This window comes from Barbus barbus (genome assembly GCF_936440315.1).
Source record: "Barbus barbus genome assembly, chromosome: 31".
NCBI lineage: Eukaryota > Metazoa > Chordata > Actinopteri > Cypriniformes > Cyprinidae > Barbus > Barbus barbus.
Window position 1 is genome coordinate 11,517,131 of NC_136759.1, and position 15,825 is coordinate 11,532,955.

The 15,825-nt window shown below is 38.2% G+C and overlaps 1 protein-coding gene across 1 annotated transcript in view; it reads left to right on the forward strand.

The window, feature by feature from the left end:
* Positions 1–15,825, forward strand: part of LOC306851337 (beta-1,3-glucosyltransferase-like) — a 116,069-nt gene that overhangs the window by 55,213 nt on the left and 45,031 nt on the right. Inside the window, exon 4 of the mRNA XM_079387498.1 lies at positions 13,571–13,680. Within this exon, the coding sequence (XP_079243624.1) occupies positions 13,571–13,680 (110 nt within the window). The remainder of the gene's footprint in view (positions 1–13,570; positions 13,681–15,825) is intronic.

A 15,825-nucleotide genomic window follows, 5' to 3' on the forward strand; every position in this document is an offset into this window, starting at 1 on the left:
GTTATTATTAAGAATTTCGAAGGGTACAACTGATGGACACTTCGGGCTCCCATGATCCTTTGCGCTGATTCTTTGCATGATGACACCGCCTCCATATAATGGCACAGAAGGGCACTTCAAGAAAAAGTTGTTTGGTCCCCTACACCCTTCAATCCTTTGAAGCTCTCACTCGGGAGGGTAAACCCTTTGAAGGGATTAGGGCATAGGGATGAGCCCTTCTGAATGGAACGCAGGGTAGTATATCTATGATCCAAACGCTCAACTATCATTCGTTGACCTCAAATTTGGCTTATCATCTGAAATATGTAAGTATTAGCAACTTTACATGGCCACTCAATCTAATGTTAACCTAAAGAAATGTGCGTTATAGTGTCTGTGCGGAGTTTGTCTGAGGAGTAGCGCACTCACTGCAGGACAGATGGAAGCGCCAGTGCATTACTTCTGCCGGTGGCACTGTGGCAAGCTTTTTGTGTGTGCTTGAGCGCTTATTAGACTATAGGTAATTAAAGGCTTATAATAATGATTTAAATGGTTTATTAATAAACGTGATTAGTTGACTAATGAACGACTATGAACGTTTAAAATGAACGACTACTAGTCGACCAGAAAAATCTTTAGTCGAGGACAACCCTACTATACTACCCTGTAATCAAATGACACCTCACCAAATAAATCACTGAACCAACTTTCAAGTCCCCTACTAGGTTCACTTCACTCCAGCCGCCTCGGTCTCCTCTCCATGTCACAATTTGACTTTGGCTTTCACATCCAAAAGTAGGCTTCACAGACACTTTGAAGAGCCATTCTTTGCATTTCCACTAGGGATGCACCGATACCACTTTTTCCAGTACTCGCCCGATACCGATACTTTAATTTTTGGTACTTGCCGATATCGATACCGATATTTTTATTGTATTTTTACATTTTTTTAAATATTGGGTAAAGAAAACAAATGAGTATGTAAAATGTTAGTTGATTAACTTCAATTATCAAATAGATACTGTCAAACCAAAATTTATTCAGACACCTTCAACATTTCTCACATTTTATTCGCTATAGTTTAGAAAATGCTAATAAAATATTACAAGAACTCCAAGTTAAACTGTGTCAGAACAAATTTAGCTTGATAATACCTTTCTATCAATCAATCAAAATTATTCAGACAGCTGTTGGTATGACAATATTTACTATCAATACTTTGTCGGGCCACCCTTAGCCTTAATGGCAGCCTGTAGTCTCCTGGGCATGCTGTCAACCAGGTTCATGAAAGCCTGAATTTAAATTTTTTCCATTACTTGGTCTGAATAATTTTTGGTCTCACTTTTGTATCAATTTTACTGGTAGTCCACTGTATGAAGAATTTTTGGGTATAATTTGTCACAGTTTACTTTATTTTGCTATCCTCAGTTACTTAAATTAACTATAGTGTCCTGCACCCACTAGTAAAAAAAAATAAAAAATTATATCTGGTCTGTGAATAATTTTTGGTTTGACTGTATATCCTTCGGTTATTTTTCACACTTAATTATGCCCATTAAAATGTAATTTACTATTTTTTGTTACTTTCACTGTTAATTTTTTATTTATTTATTTGCTCTATGGTACATCATCTTAAATAGCATTAGAGCTGCTCCATTGCAGCGGCTCAGTGCTGTAACCACGCTTTTTGCTGTAATTATGCAGGGAACCACTCGTTATAAATCAATCATTTTCAGATATAGAATTTTTATTTTTTTTCATCTGAAACATTTAGATTTCAAAGCCATATAATTGCAGAAACACGCATGAAGCAAGGAAAACACGCACAGCGCGCGCACTTATGTGTACCGGAGCAGATGAAAGGGACAGAACAGCCTAGCGCATTTCACACAGGCTGATAGTTTCACTTGTGTTTCACTCGTGTTCAATGCTTAAGGTTAAAAATAAATGATGTTTAAAGTGAATGAATGCCCCTATATGTTGTCATATATTTACGATTTAGTTTTAATTCAAATGATGCGTGCTGAGCGAACATCAATAAAGATCACACCACTCTCTATCTCTCTCTCCCTACTGTTAAGTAACTTGTGCATTGTTTTACTTACTCGTTTTTGACATTTCTGACCGAAGTACAAACTTTCCAGTGATATCTGTGAGAAAGGGATATTCACTCGACAAGCATCTGCGCCGCCGCGCACTGGATCCACTCAGCGTGTTTTGCTTATCAGCTTGCTCACATCAGCTATACAGGCATTAATACTGAATGTTTAACATTATATTCATTGCATGTACATTTTTAGACATCCTTAATCTCTAAAAACTACATTCTGCTGTCTGTTTTTCTGTTGTTGGTGTTTCTTTGTCTGAATATGGCACTGATCACATGCGTGGTATCGGCGTTTAGTATCGGGGCATTTTAACGAATACGAGTACGAGTACATGAGCTCAGTATCGACCCGATACCCGATACCAGTATCGGTATCGGTGCATCCCTAATTTCCACCATCTGCAGTGAAAAAGCCAAGTGCAATAATTCAATACCTTTTCTAATTGCTAACTTCGCTCCACCACGCATTGTCCTCATCCACAAATTTGATACGTGCAAAGGTGACTGTGACCAAGCTTAGAGAGTGCAGGGCCGATGTAAGGTCAAAAAGAAAGACAAAATGTTAAGACTTCTCCTTTTTCCATCCCTCTGCAGTTCCGCTGTTTAATGATTAATCGAAGGCCATTAGTGTGGAGGCCACACCAGTTAAATTCAGCTTTAATTAGTTTCTTTTTTTACACACTGCTCTGTGCTTTCATTTTGACATCACACAGCCATAGAGACACAATGAGAGATTGGCAAGCGCCTTATCTTTGATGCTCGCTGGCACTGGATAACCGTTATTACTGTGGTACCTCACAATGCCAGGAGAGGAAGAATTCGAAAATGTTCCTTGGGGCTTTTAATGTGCGATCCCTGTTAGACACATAGACACACACAATAACTCTGTTCCAAACCTTTGATAGTTGGCTATAGTTTTGCCTCCAGACACTTTATTTCTGCTGTCAGTCTCAAGTAATATTTTATTTTTAACAAATATCATGTGCATTGATTGATGTTTGGCCTTCGTATAATGAATGAAACCCCATGATCTTTCTTTGTTGCAAGTTGGCTCTCGTACATGGCATTGTAATTGGCGTTCAGCAAAGATGTTTTTTTTTTTTTTTTTTTTTTTTGGTCTCGCATTTGTTTTTTTCTATCCATTTACATATTTGGATTATTGTGGCTTAAGCATCTAGACGTTTTTGTGATTTTCACTAACTGATAAACAATTTTTATGTATTTAAATAAACAGCTTACAGATGCCATTTTTAGTCAAAATAGGTCTGTATTCTAAGTGAAGTGTATAATCCTATAATTCACTCCAACAAGATCAGTGAAAAATTCTAGAGAAGAATAAATAGCAAATATATATTTGATTCATTCAAAAAAGTATTACTAATAAATTTACTGCTTCTTTTTTATTTTTCAATTAAAACAATAGTTCAGTCTAATTAAAAATGCACAGCATTACACAGTATTTGCATGCCCTATTGTAGAATTATGTTGTTAGCTTAGCAACATGCTTGCAGCAAACTGTTACCCAAAACAGTTGTAAATTGTGTGGAGTATTTTCTTATAGTTTTGCACAAAACAAATGTATTGTGCTAAATTTGTAATACATTTGTTACTTATGTGGTTCCATGACTGCATTCTGCCTCAAGGTGTGCTCACATTAGCAAAATGTCCATGAAACTTTGCTGGTAAGAGATCTATTGTCTATTTTCAAAAGTGTAATGATGTATGAAGAATCGCTCATGCAGAATTCACTTTCAAACCAAGCAGCTTTCTGTTGATCAGTACGTGACCAACTTCAAGCTGTTGCTATATCGGATTCTTATTGAGTTGCCTGGATTTTGTCAGTGGAAATTTGCAGAACATTGATAAATTAAATATACAGTATATAGAAAGCAAGGCAGCTCGCTAGGTCAAACGCTTTCTCTCAGACATATTAGATACACTTTTGTTACTGTATGGATAAACCCAGTGCACTAAAACACATACATACAGTTGAGGTCAAACGTTTTACATCTCCCATTTCAAAACGTTTTCACCCCTGGCTCTTAATGCATGGTTTTTCCTTCTGGAGCATCAGTGAGCGTTTGAATCTTCTGTAATAGTTGCATATGAGTCCCTCAGTTGTCCTCAGTGTGAAAAGATGGATCTGAAAATCATACAGTCATTGTTGGTAAGGGTTCAAATACACAAAAATGCTGCAAAACCAAAGAATTTGTGGGACCTGAAGGATTTTTCTGAAGAACAGCAGGCAGTTTAACTGTTCAGGACAAACACGGGACTCTTGACAACATGACAACTTCACTAAACAAAAAACAAACAAAAAACAGCTGTGGATCATTCTGGTAAGAGCACAGTATTAAGAATCAAGGGGATGTAAACTTTTGAACCGGGTCATTTTATATAAAATCAACTATTATTTTCTCTATATGTAAACATCTTTTATGTGAAATATCTTATTCATGTCAGTACTAAATAAACAATAACATGCATTTTGTATGACCCCTCTTGTTTTGGTAAATTAATTAACATTTTGCCAATTCTGAAAGGGGTATGTACTGTAAACTTTTGACCTCAACTGTACTTATATATGTAGGCCTGTGTGTGTGTATGTATTATAAATGCATCTCTGTTAAAAGATCCTGTCACACATCTGTATGCAGCCACATAGGCTTTTAAAAGTGGAATTGTGCCACTGAAAGCTCAAGGATGCAAACAGGGAGCTTGAGTGAACGGCATACATTTTCTTTCTAAGCGTCTATCCCTGAGGCAGGCAGATCTGTAAGAGATGGGCACGACGCGGTTTAGGAGGTAAATCCCCTTCCCATCAGAGCCGGCAGATCAATAGCAGCTTTCAGGTGGAGAAGGACAGAGCGGAGGCGACAGGCAGTAACTCTAAATTAAAGCAGCATGACGCAACATAACAGATCCTGCCCGTGGCCCTTGGCTCTCTCACCTTTTAGCTTTGCATGGACAGAGAGGGTTCAAGCAAAACAACTGAAGCTTTCTATCCATACAGATGTAGGCTGTATCTCATTATGCTCCCTATGAACTAGTATGAAATGAAAACTTTGGATACTAGCAAGGGCCTTGATGCAGCAAGTATATGAAAATTCATAACAAAAAAAACAATGTTTATGTATACATATATTTCTATGTTTTTTTATATATCTATTAGTGCTGTCAAATCATTTAATTGCAATGAATCACATCTCAAAAAAGTTATATACATATATGTTATGTATATTATTTATGTATATATATATATATATATATATATATATATATATATATATATATCAGTGTTGTGCCTGAACGAGTTCATTGAACGATCGTTCATGAACTCGTTCATATTCTGGGTGAACGTGAACTGAACGTGCTGTAAATCTGCCTGATGAACGTGCACGTGAACGCGCTCATTCTGGCGTTTATTAACGTCGTTCTCTCGTAGTTCAATTTTGTTCTAGAGAGTGCCAGATTTCCATGGAGCCAGGCAAAATCCCGGCTACAACCACTGACTCTACAATATCTAGGCTACAACCGCTACAACACAATCTAAAACGAGCCTTATTATATAGGGGGCAAGACCAGATCTGGCAACACCAGCCACCACAGAGTCGCACCGCGCATGCTTCATCAAATTGCGAAGAATGAATGGAGGCAAAATCCGATGAAGGCAGCGGCACTACTGCTGTCTCAATGATGAATGAAACTTCATATGTCCACCTAAAATAATTTTTTGAAAAGGTCAGTGATGATCCAGGTGGGAAAAATCTTACCTTTTTGTGTAAACTGGTCTCAAGAATCTACTCCGCACATCAACAACGTCAACAGCAAACTTGAAACGGCATATTGAAATAAAGCACCCGTCTAACCTTTTAAGGTATGTGCAGGTCACTTGCGCTTTGAGGTACATCCTTGTTTCCTACCTCAGCCTGGTTCTTACCTCAGATTGTTTCTTAATTCCTCATTAAAAATCCATTCAAGCAGCACGTTCTTCCTCATGTTTCTGAGAATATACTGTAGGGTGAAAGCTGCAGCTGGATACGAGTGTGGACTGAATGGGGGGCAACAACTGGAAAATGCCAGTATTCTTAGGGTAACAGCTTGCAGCAACATACTGGAAAAAATAAAAGAACTATGAACTAGTTCATTTTGGAACCTGCGAACTTAGTTCCAAAAATTTGAATTATGAACTGAACTAGTTCATTTTAAAATGTGTGAACTGAACTTTGAACTAGTTCATGTAGAAAATGAACTTTCCCAACACTGATATATATATATATATATATGTATGTGTATATATTTATGTATATCTTTTAGAAATTATATATAAATATACATAAATACATGTGGTAACACTTTATTTTACATAGGGGTGGTGATGGCGCAGTGTATAAGACACATGCCTTTGGTGTGAGAGACCCGGGTTCGAATCCACTGTGAGACACCAATGTGTCTCTGAGCAAGACACTTAACCCCTAGTTGCTCCAGAGGCGTGCGACCTCTGACATATATAGCAATTGTAAGTCGCTTTGGATAAAAGCGTCAGCTAAATGAATAAAAATGTAAAATGGAAATGGAAATATTTTAGGGTCCCTTAACTAGCTGCTTATTAGCATGCATATTACTAGAATATTAGCCATTTATTAGTACTAATTAAGCACATATTAATGCCTTATTCTACATGACCTTATTCTACATCCCTAATCCTACCCAATACCTAAACTTAACAACTACTTTACTAACTATTAATAAGCAAATTAGGAATTTATTGAGGGAAAAGTCGTAGTTAATAGTGAATGTGTTCCCTATTCTAAAGTGTTACCATACATGTATATATTTAAGATATGTCTGTATGTGTATATATACACACACACACACACACACATACATACTTTACATGTAAATATTTCTTAAATATATGCATGTGTCACGAATCCTGGCCATGAACTTCCATTGGCTCACCACCAGAGGTCACTCACTCACCACAGGGACTCTTGCACCCTACACAAACCATGGACTTCCTCTTCCTCTCTGCCGAGTACTGTATTGTGTTTATCACTCCCCTAGTGTTAGCTGCCTTACCGAGCCATTCTGTGTTTTTCTGTTTAGGTCCAGTATTGTTCTGCATTTATAACTCTCCTAGTTTTAGCTGCGATACGGAACCCATAGTCTGTTGTCATAGTCTTGCCTTGTGTGTTTTTCTAGTGTTTTGATTCTTGCCCGTGTTTCCTGGATTTACCCTTTGCCTTGCCATTTGGACTCTGTTTGCACCTCTCTTGGACTACTGCTCATATACCTGGATTACCCCTTCTGTCAAGCCCTTTGGATATTGTACGCCGACCGCCGACCACGCCTGTTTACTTGAGTACTTGAGTCTTGCCCTCTCTATACCTGTTTGCTGTTTATTCGACCCTGCCTGTTATTGACCATGCTTGTAAATAAAAGCTTGCACTTGGATCCGCACGTCTCACGTCTTGTTCGCCCCGTTACAGAATACTCGGCCACACAAGCATCCAGCAACTTTTCAGACGGACATTTGTCAGGTATGAACACTACAAGACTATTGTTTGCCCCTAAACAAGGCCCACAATCACTGGAGAACCATATTAGAGAGTTTTTAGCCATCGCTCATTATTCTGATTTACCTGACATTGTCTTGATTGAGATTTTTGTGATGGCATTAATCAGCCATTGCAATCTCAGCTTAGACGCGAGGGCTCTCGTTCATCACTGAGTGTTTTTTTGGATTTTGCTTTGTTGACTGTTGGCTCACTATTCACTGTGGGTGTCGCGGATGAGGATCGCGACACCGCATATATGACTGAAATGGTGACGGCACCAGAGCGCACTCACAAAATGGCGGTCACAACCACCGGTCACGTCTTTACTGCCATTCATAAATCAAAATCTCACCACGTCTCCGCTGATCTGCCAGAGTCTCACCACGTCTCCGCTGATCTGCCAGAGTCTCACCACGTCTCCGCTGATCTGCCAGAGTCTCACCACGTCTCCGCTGATCTGCCACAGTCTCACCACGTCTCCGCTGATCTGCCAGAGTCTCACCATGTCTCTGCTGTTCTGCCAGAGTCTCACCATGTCTCCGCTGTTCTGCCAGAGTCTCACCACGTCTCAGCGGATCTTCCAGAGTCTCTTCACGTCACCGCTAACCATCCAGAACCACGTCACATCACAGCTGAGCAGCCAGAGTCTTGTCACGTTCTGTCTGTCACACCCAGATATTCAGGGTCAGTTCTTCGATTTCCCTGTCTGGTATCCAGTGTGAGTGATGCACCACTGGTGTCTGCACTTACAGCTGGTATCCCCAAACCAGCTCATTTTACGCCTCCTGTTCCTGCACTAATTCCCCTGTCCGAAGCGCTTTCCATGATGGGGATCGCTTTATGTTGTGTTTGGGCTGCGTACACCACCATAGAACTCCCAGAGGTAACGGTGGCCACTATTATGTCTTCAGAGGGGGCGGATGATGCTGCAGAACCTCCTGAGGTAGTGGCGCTCGTTGCCGTGTTTCCCGAAGTGATGGTACCTGCCGCAGTCTCTCCTAAGGTGGCAGCTGATACTGCAGAACCTCCTGAAGCAATGGTACTCTCTTCAGTTCCTTGCACAGTGGTGGCACCCAGCAATTCATGTCCAGTCCGTTATATCACGGTCGGAGGAACTGTAGATGAGCACTGTACCTATCCTGTTAATGAACTCTACCTGTTCCCTGATGTTACCATTGTAGAACCTCCAGAGGTGGCGGCATCTGCTGCAGAACCTTCAGAGGTGTCAGTGGTAACCACCTATGAATCCTTGTCCTGCCCTGCCACGGCTATGGAGGCCGTTTATGAATCCTCGTCCTGTCCTGTCACAGCTATGGAGGCCATTTATGAATCCTCGTCCTGTCACGGCTATGGAGGCCATTTATGAATCCTCGTCCTGTCCTGTCACGGCTATGGAGGCCGTTTATGAATCCTCGTCCTGTCCTGTCACGGCAATGGAGGCCGTTTATGAATCCTCGTCCTGCCCTGTCACGGCTATGGAGGCCGTTTATGAATCCTCGTCCTGCCCTGTCACGGCTATAGAGACCATCTGTGAACTCTTGCCTTCCTTTGAACTGGCCACGGAGGCCATTAATGAACCTTCTTTTACCCATGTCACAGCCTATAAACTGTTGTCCTGCCCTGAGTCAGCCGAGGAGGCTGGTTGTGAATTACCAGTCCCATCAGTCACAACTGAGGGGGTTATGGGTGAAGTTCCCGACTGTTGCGTTGCGCCTCTAGGGGTCGTTTTTGAACTCTTAACCCTGCCTGTAATGAACTCAGAAACTATAAATGCATCCCATATCTGTCCCGTTAACCTTATCACTGCCATGGAATCCTTAAATGAACTTGTGTTCCCTGCCTCGGTCCTTGAGACCACATAGGCTCTGCTTGTCTCTTGTGTCTCAGTTTCCCCTAGGTCCCAGTCTCTGCCAGGGGTCTCTACTCCGCCATGGTGGTTTTCTGCTCTGCCGTGGTGGTCTTCTGCTCCGGTCTGGTGGTCTTCTGCTCCGTCTGCTCCGCCCGGGTGGGCTCCTGCTCCATCTGCTCAGCCATGTAGGCCTTCTGCTTCGCTCTGGTGGGCGCCTGCTCCATCTGCTCCGCCCTGGTGGGCCCGTGCTCCGTCTGCTCTGCCAGGGAGGTCTTCTGCTCTGCCGTGGTGGTCATCTGCTCCGCCCTGGTTGTCACGAATCCTGGCCATGAACTTCCATTCGCTCATTTCCATTTATAACTCTCCTAGTTTTAGCTGCGATACGGAACCCACTTTGTTTCCATAGTCTTGCCTTGTGTGTTTTATAGTGTTTTGATTCTTGCCCGTGTTTCCTGGATTTACCCTTTGCCTTGCCGTTTGGACTCTGTTTGCACCTTTCTTGGACTACTGCTCATATACCTGGATTGCCCCTTCTGTCAAGCCCTTTGGATATTGTACGCCGACCGCCAACCACGCCTGCTTACTTGAGTACTCTTCTGTCTTGCCCTCTCTATACCTGTTTGCTGTTTATTCGACCCTGCCTGTTATTGACCATGTCTGTAAATAAAAGCTTGCACTTGGATCCGCACGTCTCACGTCTTGTTCGCCCCGTTACAGAATACTCGGCCACACAAGCATCCAGCAACTTTTCAGACGGACATTTGTCAGGTATGAACACTACAAGACTATTGTTTGCCCTTAAACAAGGCCCACAATCACTGGAGAACCATATTAGAGAGTTTTTAGCCATCGCTCATTATTCTGATTTACCTGACACTAAAAGCTTGCACTTGGATCCGCACGTCTCACGTTTCATTCGCCCCGTTACAGCATGTATGTGTGTATTTATATATGTAATCGATTTCACAAATATTATATTAGAACCATTCTAACTCTTTTATTATTTATTGTCTCTGAAATGTTCAAAAGACAGACAATTTGAATAAATCATTTCGTTAATGTAAATACATTATTTGCATTATTAGTTATTATTATATAAATGCTATATATTAAATAAATTATATGCTATACATTGAATAAAAATATTTTTAAAAGTATATTTAAAAAAATCTTTATTACATTCTAAATTATTCACATAATTAAAAGATTCTGTCAACACTGACAAGACAGCTACACACATGTAAATATAATGCAGTTTTGATAATGTAAATAATATAATTTGCATTAATATCTAAAATATGCTGTAATATTTTTGTGATTTATTGGATTTATGGATTTATGAAATATATGCTTGTACATTTTTGGTGGACTGATTTTCTAGTGTTATATTAAAGCATTATGTGATATACATAAAAATGTAATAAAACTAATAATATATAATATTTTTTTAATTTCTAAATTATTATTCACATAATTAAAAGATTCGGTCAGCACTTTGACATGATAGCTATAAACATGCATATAGTCTAAGTAATGCATATTTTTGATAATAAAATAATGTAAATAATATATAGATATATTGTTTGTTTTGCTAGTTATTATTATCTGAAAAATGTATCTAATGTTTTTTGTATCTAATGTGATTTCTTTGGTATATATTTATTGTAATGTTGTTATGAAATATGTGCTAGTACATTTTTGGGGGCCTGCCGAATTTCTGGTTTTTAATTGTATAGAGTAATTCTGACTAAATCGAGTGAAGTGAATATAGCAAACAGCCAATACTAGTTTGTACAGTGCATTTGGGGAATTTCTTGAGTGCGAACATTTCGGTACACAGGAACGTTTCTAGGACAATGGGAGACGGCTGACTCCCTATGAAGACTGCTTACCACTTAACTAGAGAGCGTACTGAGGCACACAGATTGTTTGCTCACGTCAGCTGTTTTCCACATTCTCACTCTTTCTTAGCCTGTCTCAGAGGAAGTCGTTTTCCTCGAACACCTCGTCTAATTTGTGTTGACAAATGAGCCTCATTTCTCAGAGTTGCTTAAAAACATCATGAAGAAGAAAACTCGATGTCTAATCATAATTTATGATGTGTAATATTCACTGTATGGCCACACTTCTGTGAAAATGTTTGAAAGGAACCTAATGAAGCGATCCAGAGAGCCGCAGCTGGCAGAAAGCTTGAGCTGGAGCATACAGAAACAGCTCTTGATGAAGTGACTGCAAGACTTATTAAAAAAGTGACGCTTCTCATTGCTGTACCAGTTTTATTACATGCCAGAGCTTTCCCACTTGGGAGAACGTATGAAAGCAAAGTTAATTCTCTTACCCAGCCTACAGATTTAGAGTCGGTTTTCAGTGTGTGGGTGCTGTAGTGTAATGAAGGGGAATATGAGTGCAGCATTAAAAAAAAAACACCTTTATTTTGCTGGTTGTACTATAGTTAAAGTATATGATTGATGATACAACCCACCTGCATGAAGGATTTTTGATACCTCCTACATTTATGTGTTTTAATTGTGTTGGGGTTTATGTGATTAATATGTGCAGATACACTATATTGCCAAAAGTATTGGGTCACCCCCTTCTAATGAACATATTTGACTACTTTAGTAATTTCTATGAGTACAAATCTTAATGTTAAAGCATATAATGAAATTCTAGGGAATTGTGTGCTTCTAATTTTATTCCAACAGTTTGGACAGGACCCTTTTCTATTTGTATGTGTGTGTGTAAATAAATCTAAATAATTGGCTATAAATGAACCTATTCATTTAATTATTTAGTCAGTGATTGTTTTGTTTGCTTTACTTATGTGTTTATTTATTTTTTCAATACCCAGTGATCTGTTTGTTTATTTATATTTAAAGCCAAATGTATATTGATTTGTTTATTTCATATAGTTAGCGCTTTATTTACTACTTTATTTTTATAACCAGTGATTTATTTATTTATTTATTTTAAGCTATTTATTTTTTCTTTATTGTGTTTTAGTCTTCTTTTTTTTTTTAGTCTGTGTTCAAATGCTAATATGATGATGCCTGGGTGGTTTGGTGGTAAATATAAAGTTCATGTAAAGGTTACAGTGACTGTGGTGACATTAGATAAATGTCATTGATTGTACTCGGTGAGATCAGCGTCTCAGCATGTTAAATCAGTATCTTATTTACACCACTCAATGGCTCTTTTGACATGTATCATTTGAGATTCATTCTCTGATTTTAGAACTCATTATAAATGGATCCTTTGTGTATTATTCAAGAGAGCACGCTGTGTGGTTTTAGTGTTTCATTGTGATATAGTAAGCAGCTATTATAGATCAAGAAACATACTCCATCTCAGATCCAATCTTAACTGTTTGGTAACCATGGTGATTTCAGTTCCCAGTTGGAGCATTGAACTTGTCAGATCTTGAGTTGAAACTTTCTGAAATAGAAGCTTCTGTCCAGAAGCAAGCAACTGTACCGACTTGACCTTGAGCCCAGAAGTTCTGCTTTGTGAAAACTGGATTTTTAGATTAAATTCTCGTAACGTATTCGTAAATGAACAATGTGCCACACTAAGCCCTTTCTCTTCCCAGGGCCAAAACCCTCCAAATGTTATCTGTTCAGATACAGGGATGATTATCTTTAGGGCTTTTTGATTTATTAAAGCGAGATTGGAGACGTGAAAACATTGGAGAGAGATAGCAGGAACATGTTGCAGATTGGCACCAATGCTCAGTGTGTGCTAAGCAATAAACCAAACCACAATGCTAATATTTTTATTTCCTCTCTAAATATTGTACCTATATTTTTTTATTTAATGTTAAATACACCTTTTGCATTGCTAAAAGACAATACATTTGGTAAATTTTGTGCACAAACATCTTAAATTTGGATTTATTAGATGAAAAGTCTGCATGTCCTTCCTGTGCTTAGTATCAGAACTAATTGCCTTGCAACAAAATCCTTCTGACCTATTGTTAATGTCATGGTTCTCGATGGGAAATCGTTGTGTGCCCTGCTCTAAACAAATGAATGGGCTGACATGGTGGGTATGTGTTTTTCTCTGTGTTTGTTGTAGACTTGAGAGAGGTGGTGTTTGTCATCCAGAGCCAGAGGAACTCTTTCCATGTGCGGCAGGCAGAGAAACTCAGAAAAGACCTTCTGCTGCAGACACAAGCTCTTCAAGAGGTAATGATATATATCTTGTTCTGTATTCACGCTTTCAGTTTTTTTTTCATAACCTTTTAACCTTATACCTTGCATGAGTCCACATAATTTATTCAGTTCAACCCAAGGATTAATAATTTGTGCAGTTATGTTCAAATTTTGTCCATGACTTTCCGAATCTGTCATGAACCCTTTGCAAAGCCAGACGTACAGTACCAGTCAAGATTTTGAACATCTACAGTACTCTTTAATATTGGTAATTTCCACATTCCACATATTGAAAAGTAAATCCTTAAAATAAATTATATTTTATCTTCCACAATGCCACATTTTGTCATTCATAATAAAAAATAATAAAATATATATATTAGGGCTGTCACGATTCGTCGACTTCATTCTGGCAAAATACCGGAAGTGGCGCATTTCATGGACGAGAATCCATAAAACACATTATTAGTCTATTTTCCAAGGCTGCGTGATATATTAAATCCATTTAAAAATCATAATTAAGCATAATTGTGAATTCACAACCGCTATGATTTAATTAAATAATTATATGCGATGCAGTTCTAACACTTTAATTATTTCCATGCGTGTCTATTTAAGCACGTGCGTCTCCATTCACAGCTCCGTTTACATGTAGAGCAACTCATACTCATCTCTGCATGCTGTTGTGAGCTTGTGTTTATTATAACCTTCATCTGGGGACGCATCGTGCGCCATTTCATCAGATTTGTAAGGTAAATCATTTATAAATCTACACAAACACAGGAGAATACATCACGATTTCAAAATAAAAGCTCAAACCCTCACTCTGAGTTTAGACCATAGACTGTAAAAAAAGAAATGACAAATATGAAAGATTAAGTGTATGTTTGAATTAAATGGTGTTTGGTCAATATTAAACAGTAATGTGTAAAAACAATTATCAGGCCATTGGCGCCCCCTGCAGGCCTTTGTTGTTATGCGTAATCTACATTAGCTCTATTGTTTAGAATACATTATGTATTTTAACTGTTTTGTTCAATAAAACCACATTATTTCTTGCTTTTGATACTTTATTTGAGCTAATTATTATTGCACAATTGCTATTATATATGTATTTTAAGTCATTTAAAAGCTATTGTTCACTTAAATCTATTTGTATTACCACAAGAAATATTATAATTATAGGGCCCTATGAAATCCACTTTATTTCCAAATTCAGTTTTTTAAATTTTATTAATCAAAAAGCCTGTCTAATTAATTGAGTTTTACAGTTTTATCTGTACCAAATTCTGTTTTCCATTATTTTCTGGATTCAATTTTAATTGTTCCATTAAATTTTAATAATAAAAAGCATCTCCAATTAATTGATTTTATATATATATAAGTATTTTTCAGAAATACTGCACATTTACATTTTTCACCTAAACAAATTCTAGTAAATAATATTTCTGGTAAATACGTGTTTTTTTTTTATTATAATTGTATTAGTAGTAGACTAGAACACGTGGATATGTTGTCATTCTCACACTATAATACTGAACTGTGATTTCAGTGATTTGGACTATGAGATGGACACTTGCTTCTTGCGCTCTGTTGCACTTCACTTTTGGCAGCCCTTATATGTATATGTGTGTATATGTATGTGTGTATATATATAGTCCCCTCCATAAGTATTGGAACAGTAAAGACAAAATTGCTCTGTTGGCTGTGGAGTCAAGACATTTGCAAATATGATTAAAAGATGAATATGAGACAAAACTACACAATGTCACATTTTATTATTAGCAGTTTCAACACAATGTTTTACCAAATAAAAAGAACAGCACTTTTAGAGTTCATCCCACTCATTGATGTGAGCATAAGTATTAGGACAGTTGAACATAATGTATGATGACAGTAGCAGAATGAATTTGGAAGGGTACAAAACCATCTTGCCTACCAATATTCAAGAAAATGCTACCAGATTCATTGGGAAGTGCTTCATATTGCATCAGGACAATGACCCAAATCACCCTGCCAGTTCAGTAAAGGAATTTATAAGGACAGTTGAACATAAGGCAGATATAAAAGATTAAAAGCTATTATTTAGTTGCAGATCCCTTGCGCACAATCACAGCAGTGAGTCTGTGACCCATAGACATCACCAGACTCTTGGTCTCATCCTTTGAAATACTTTTC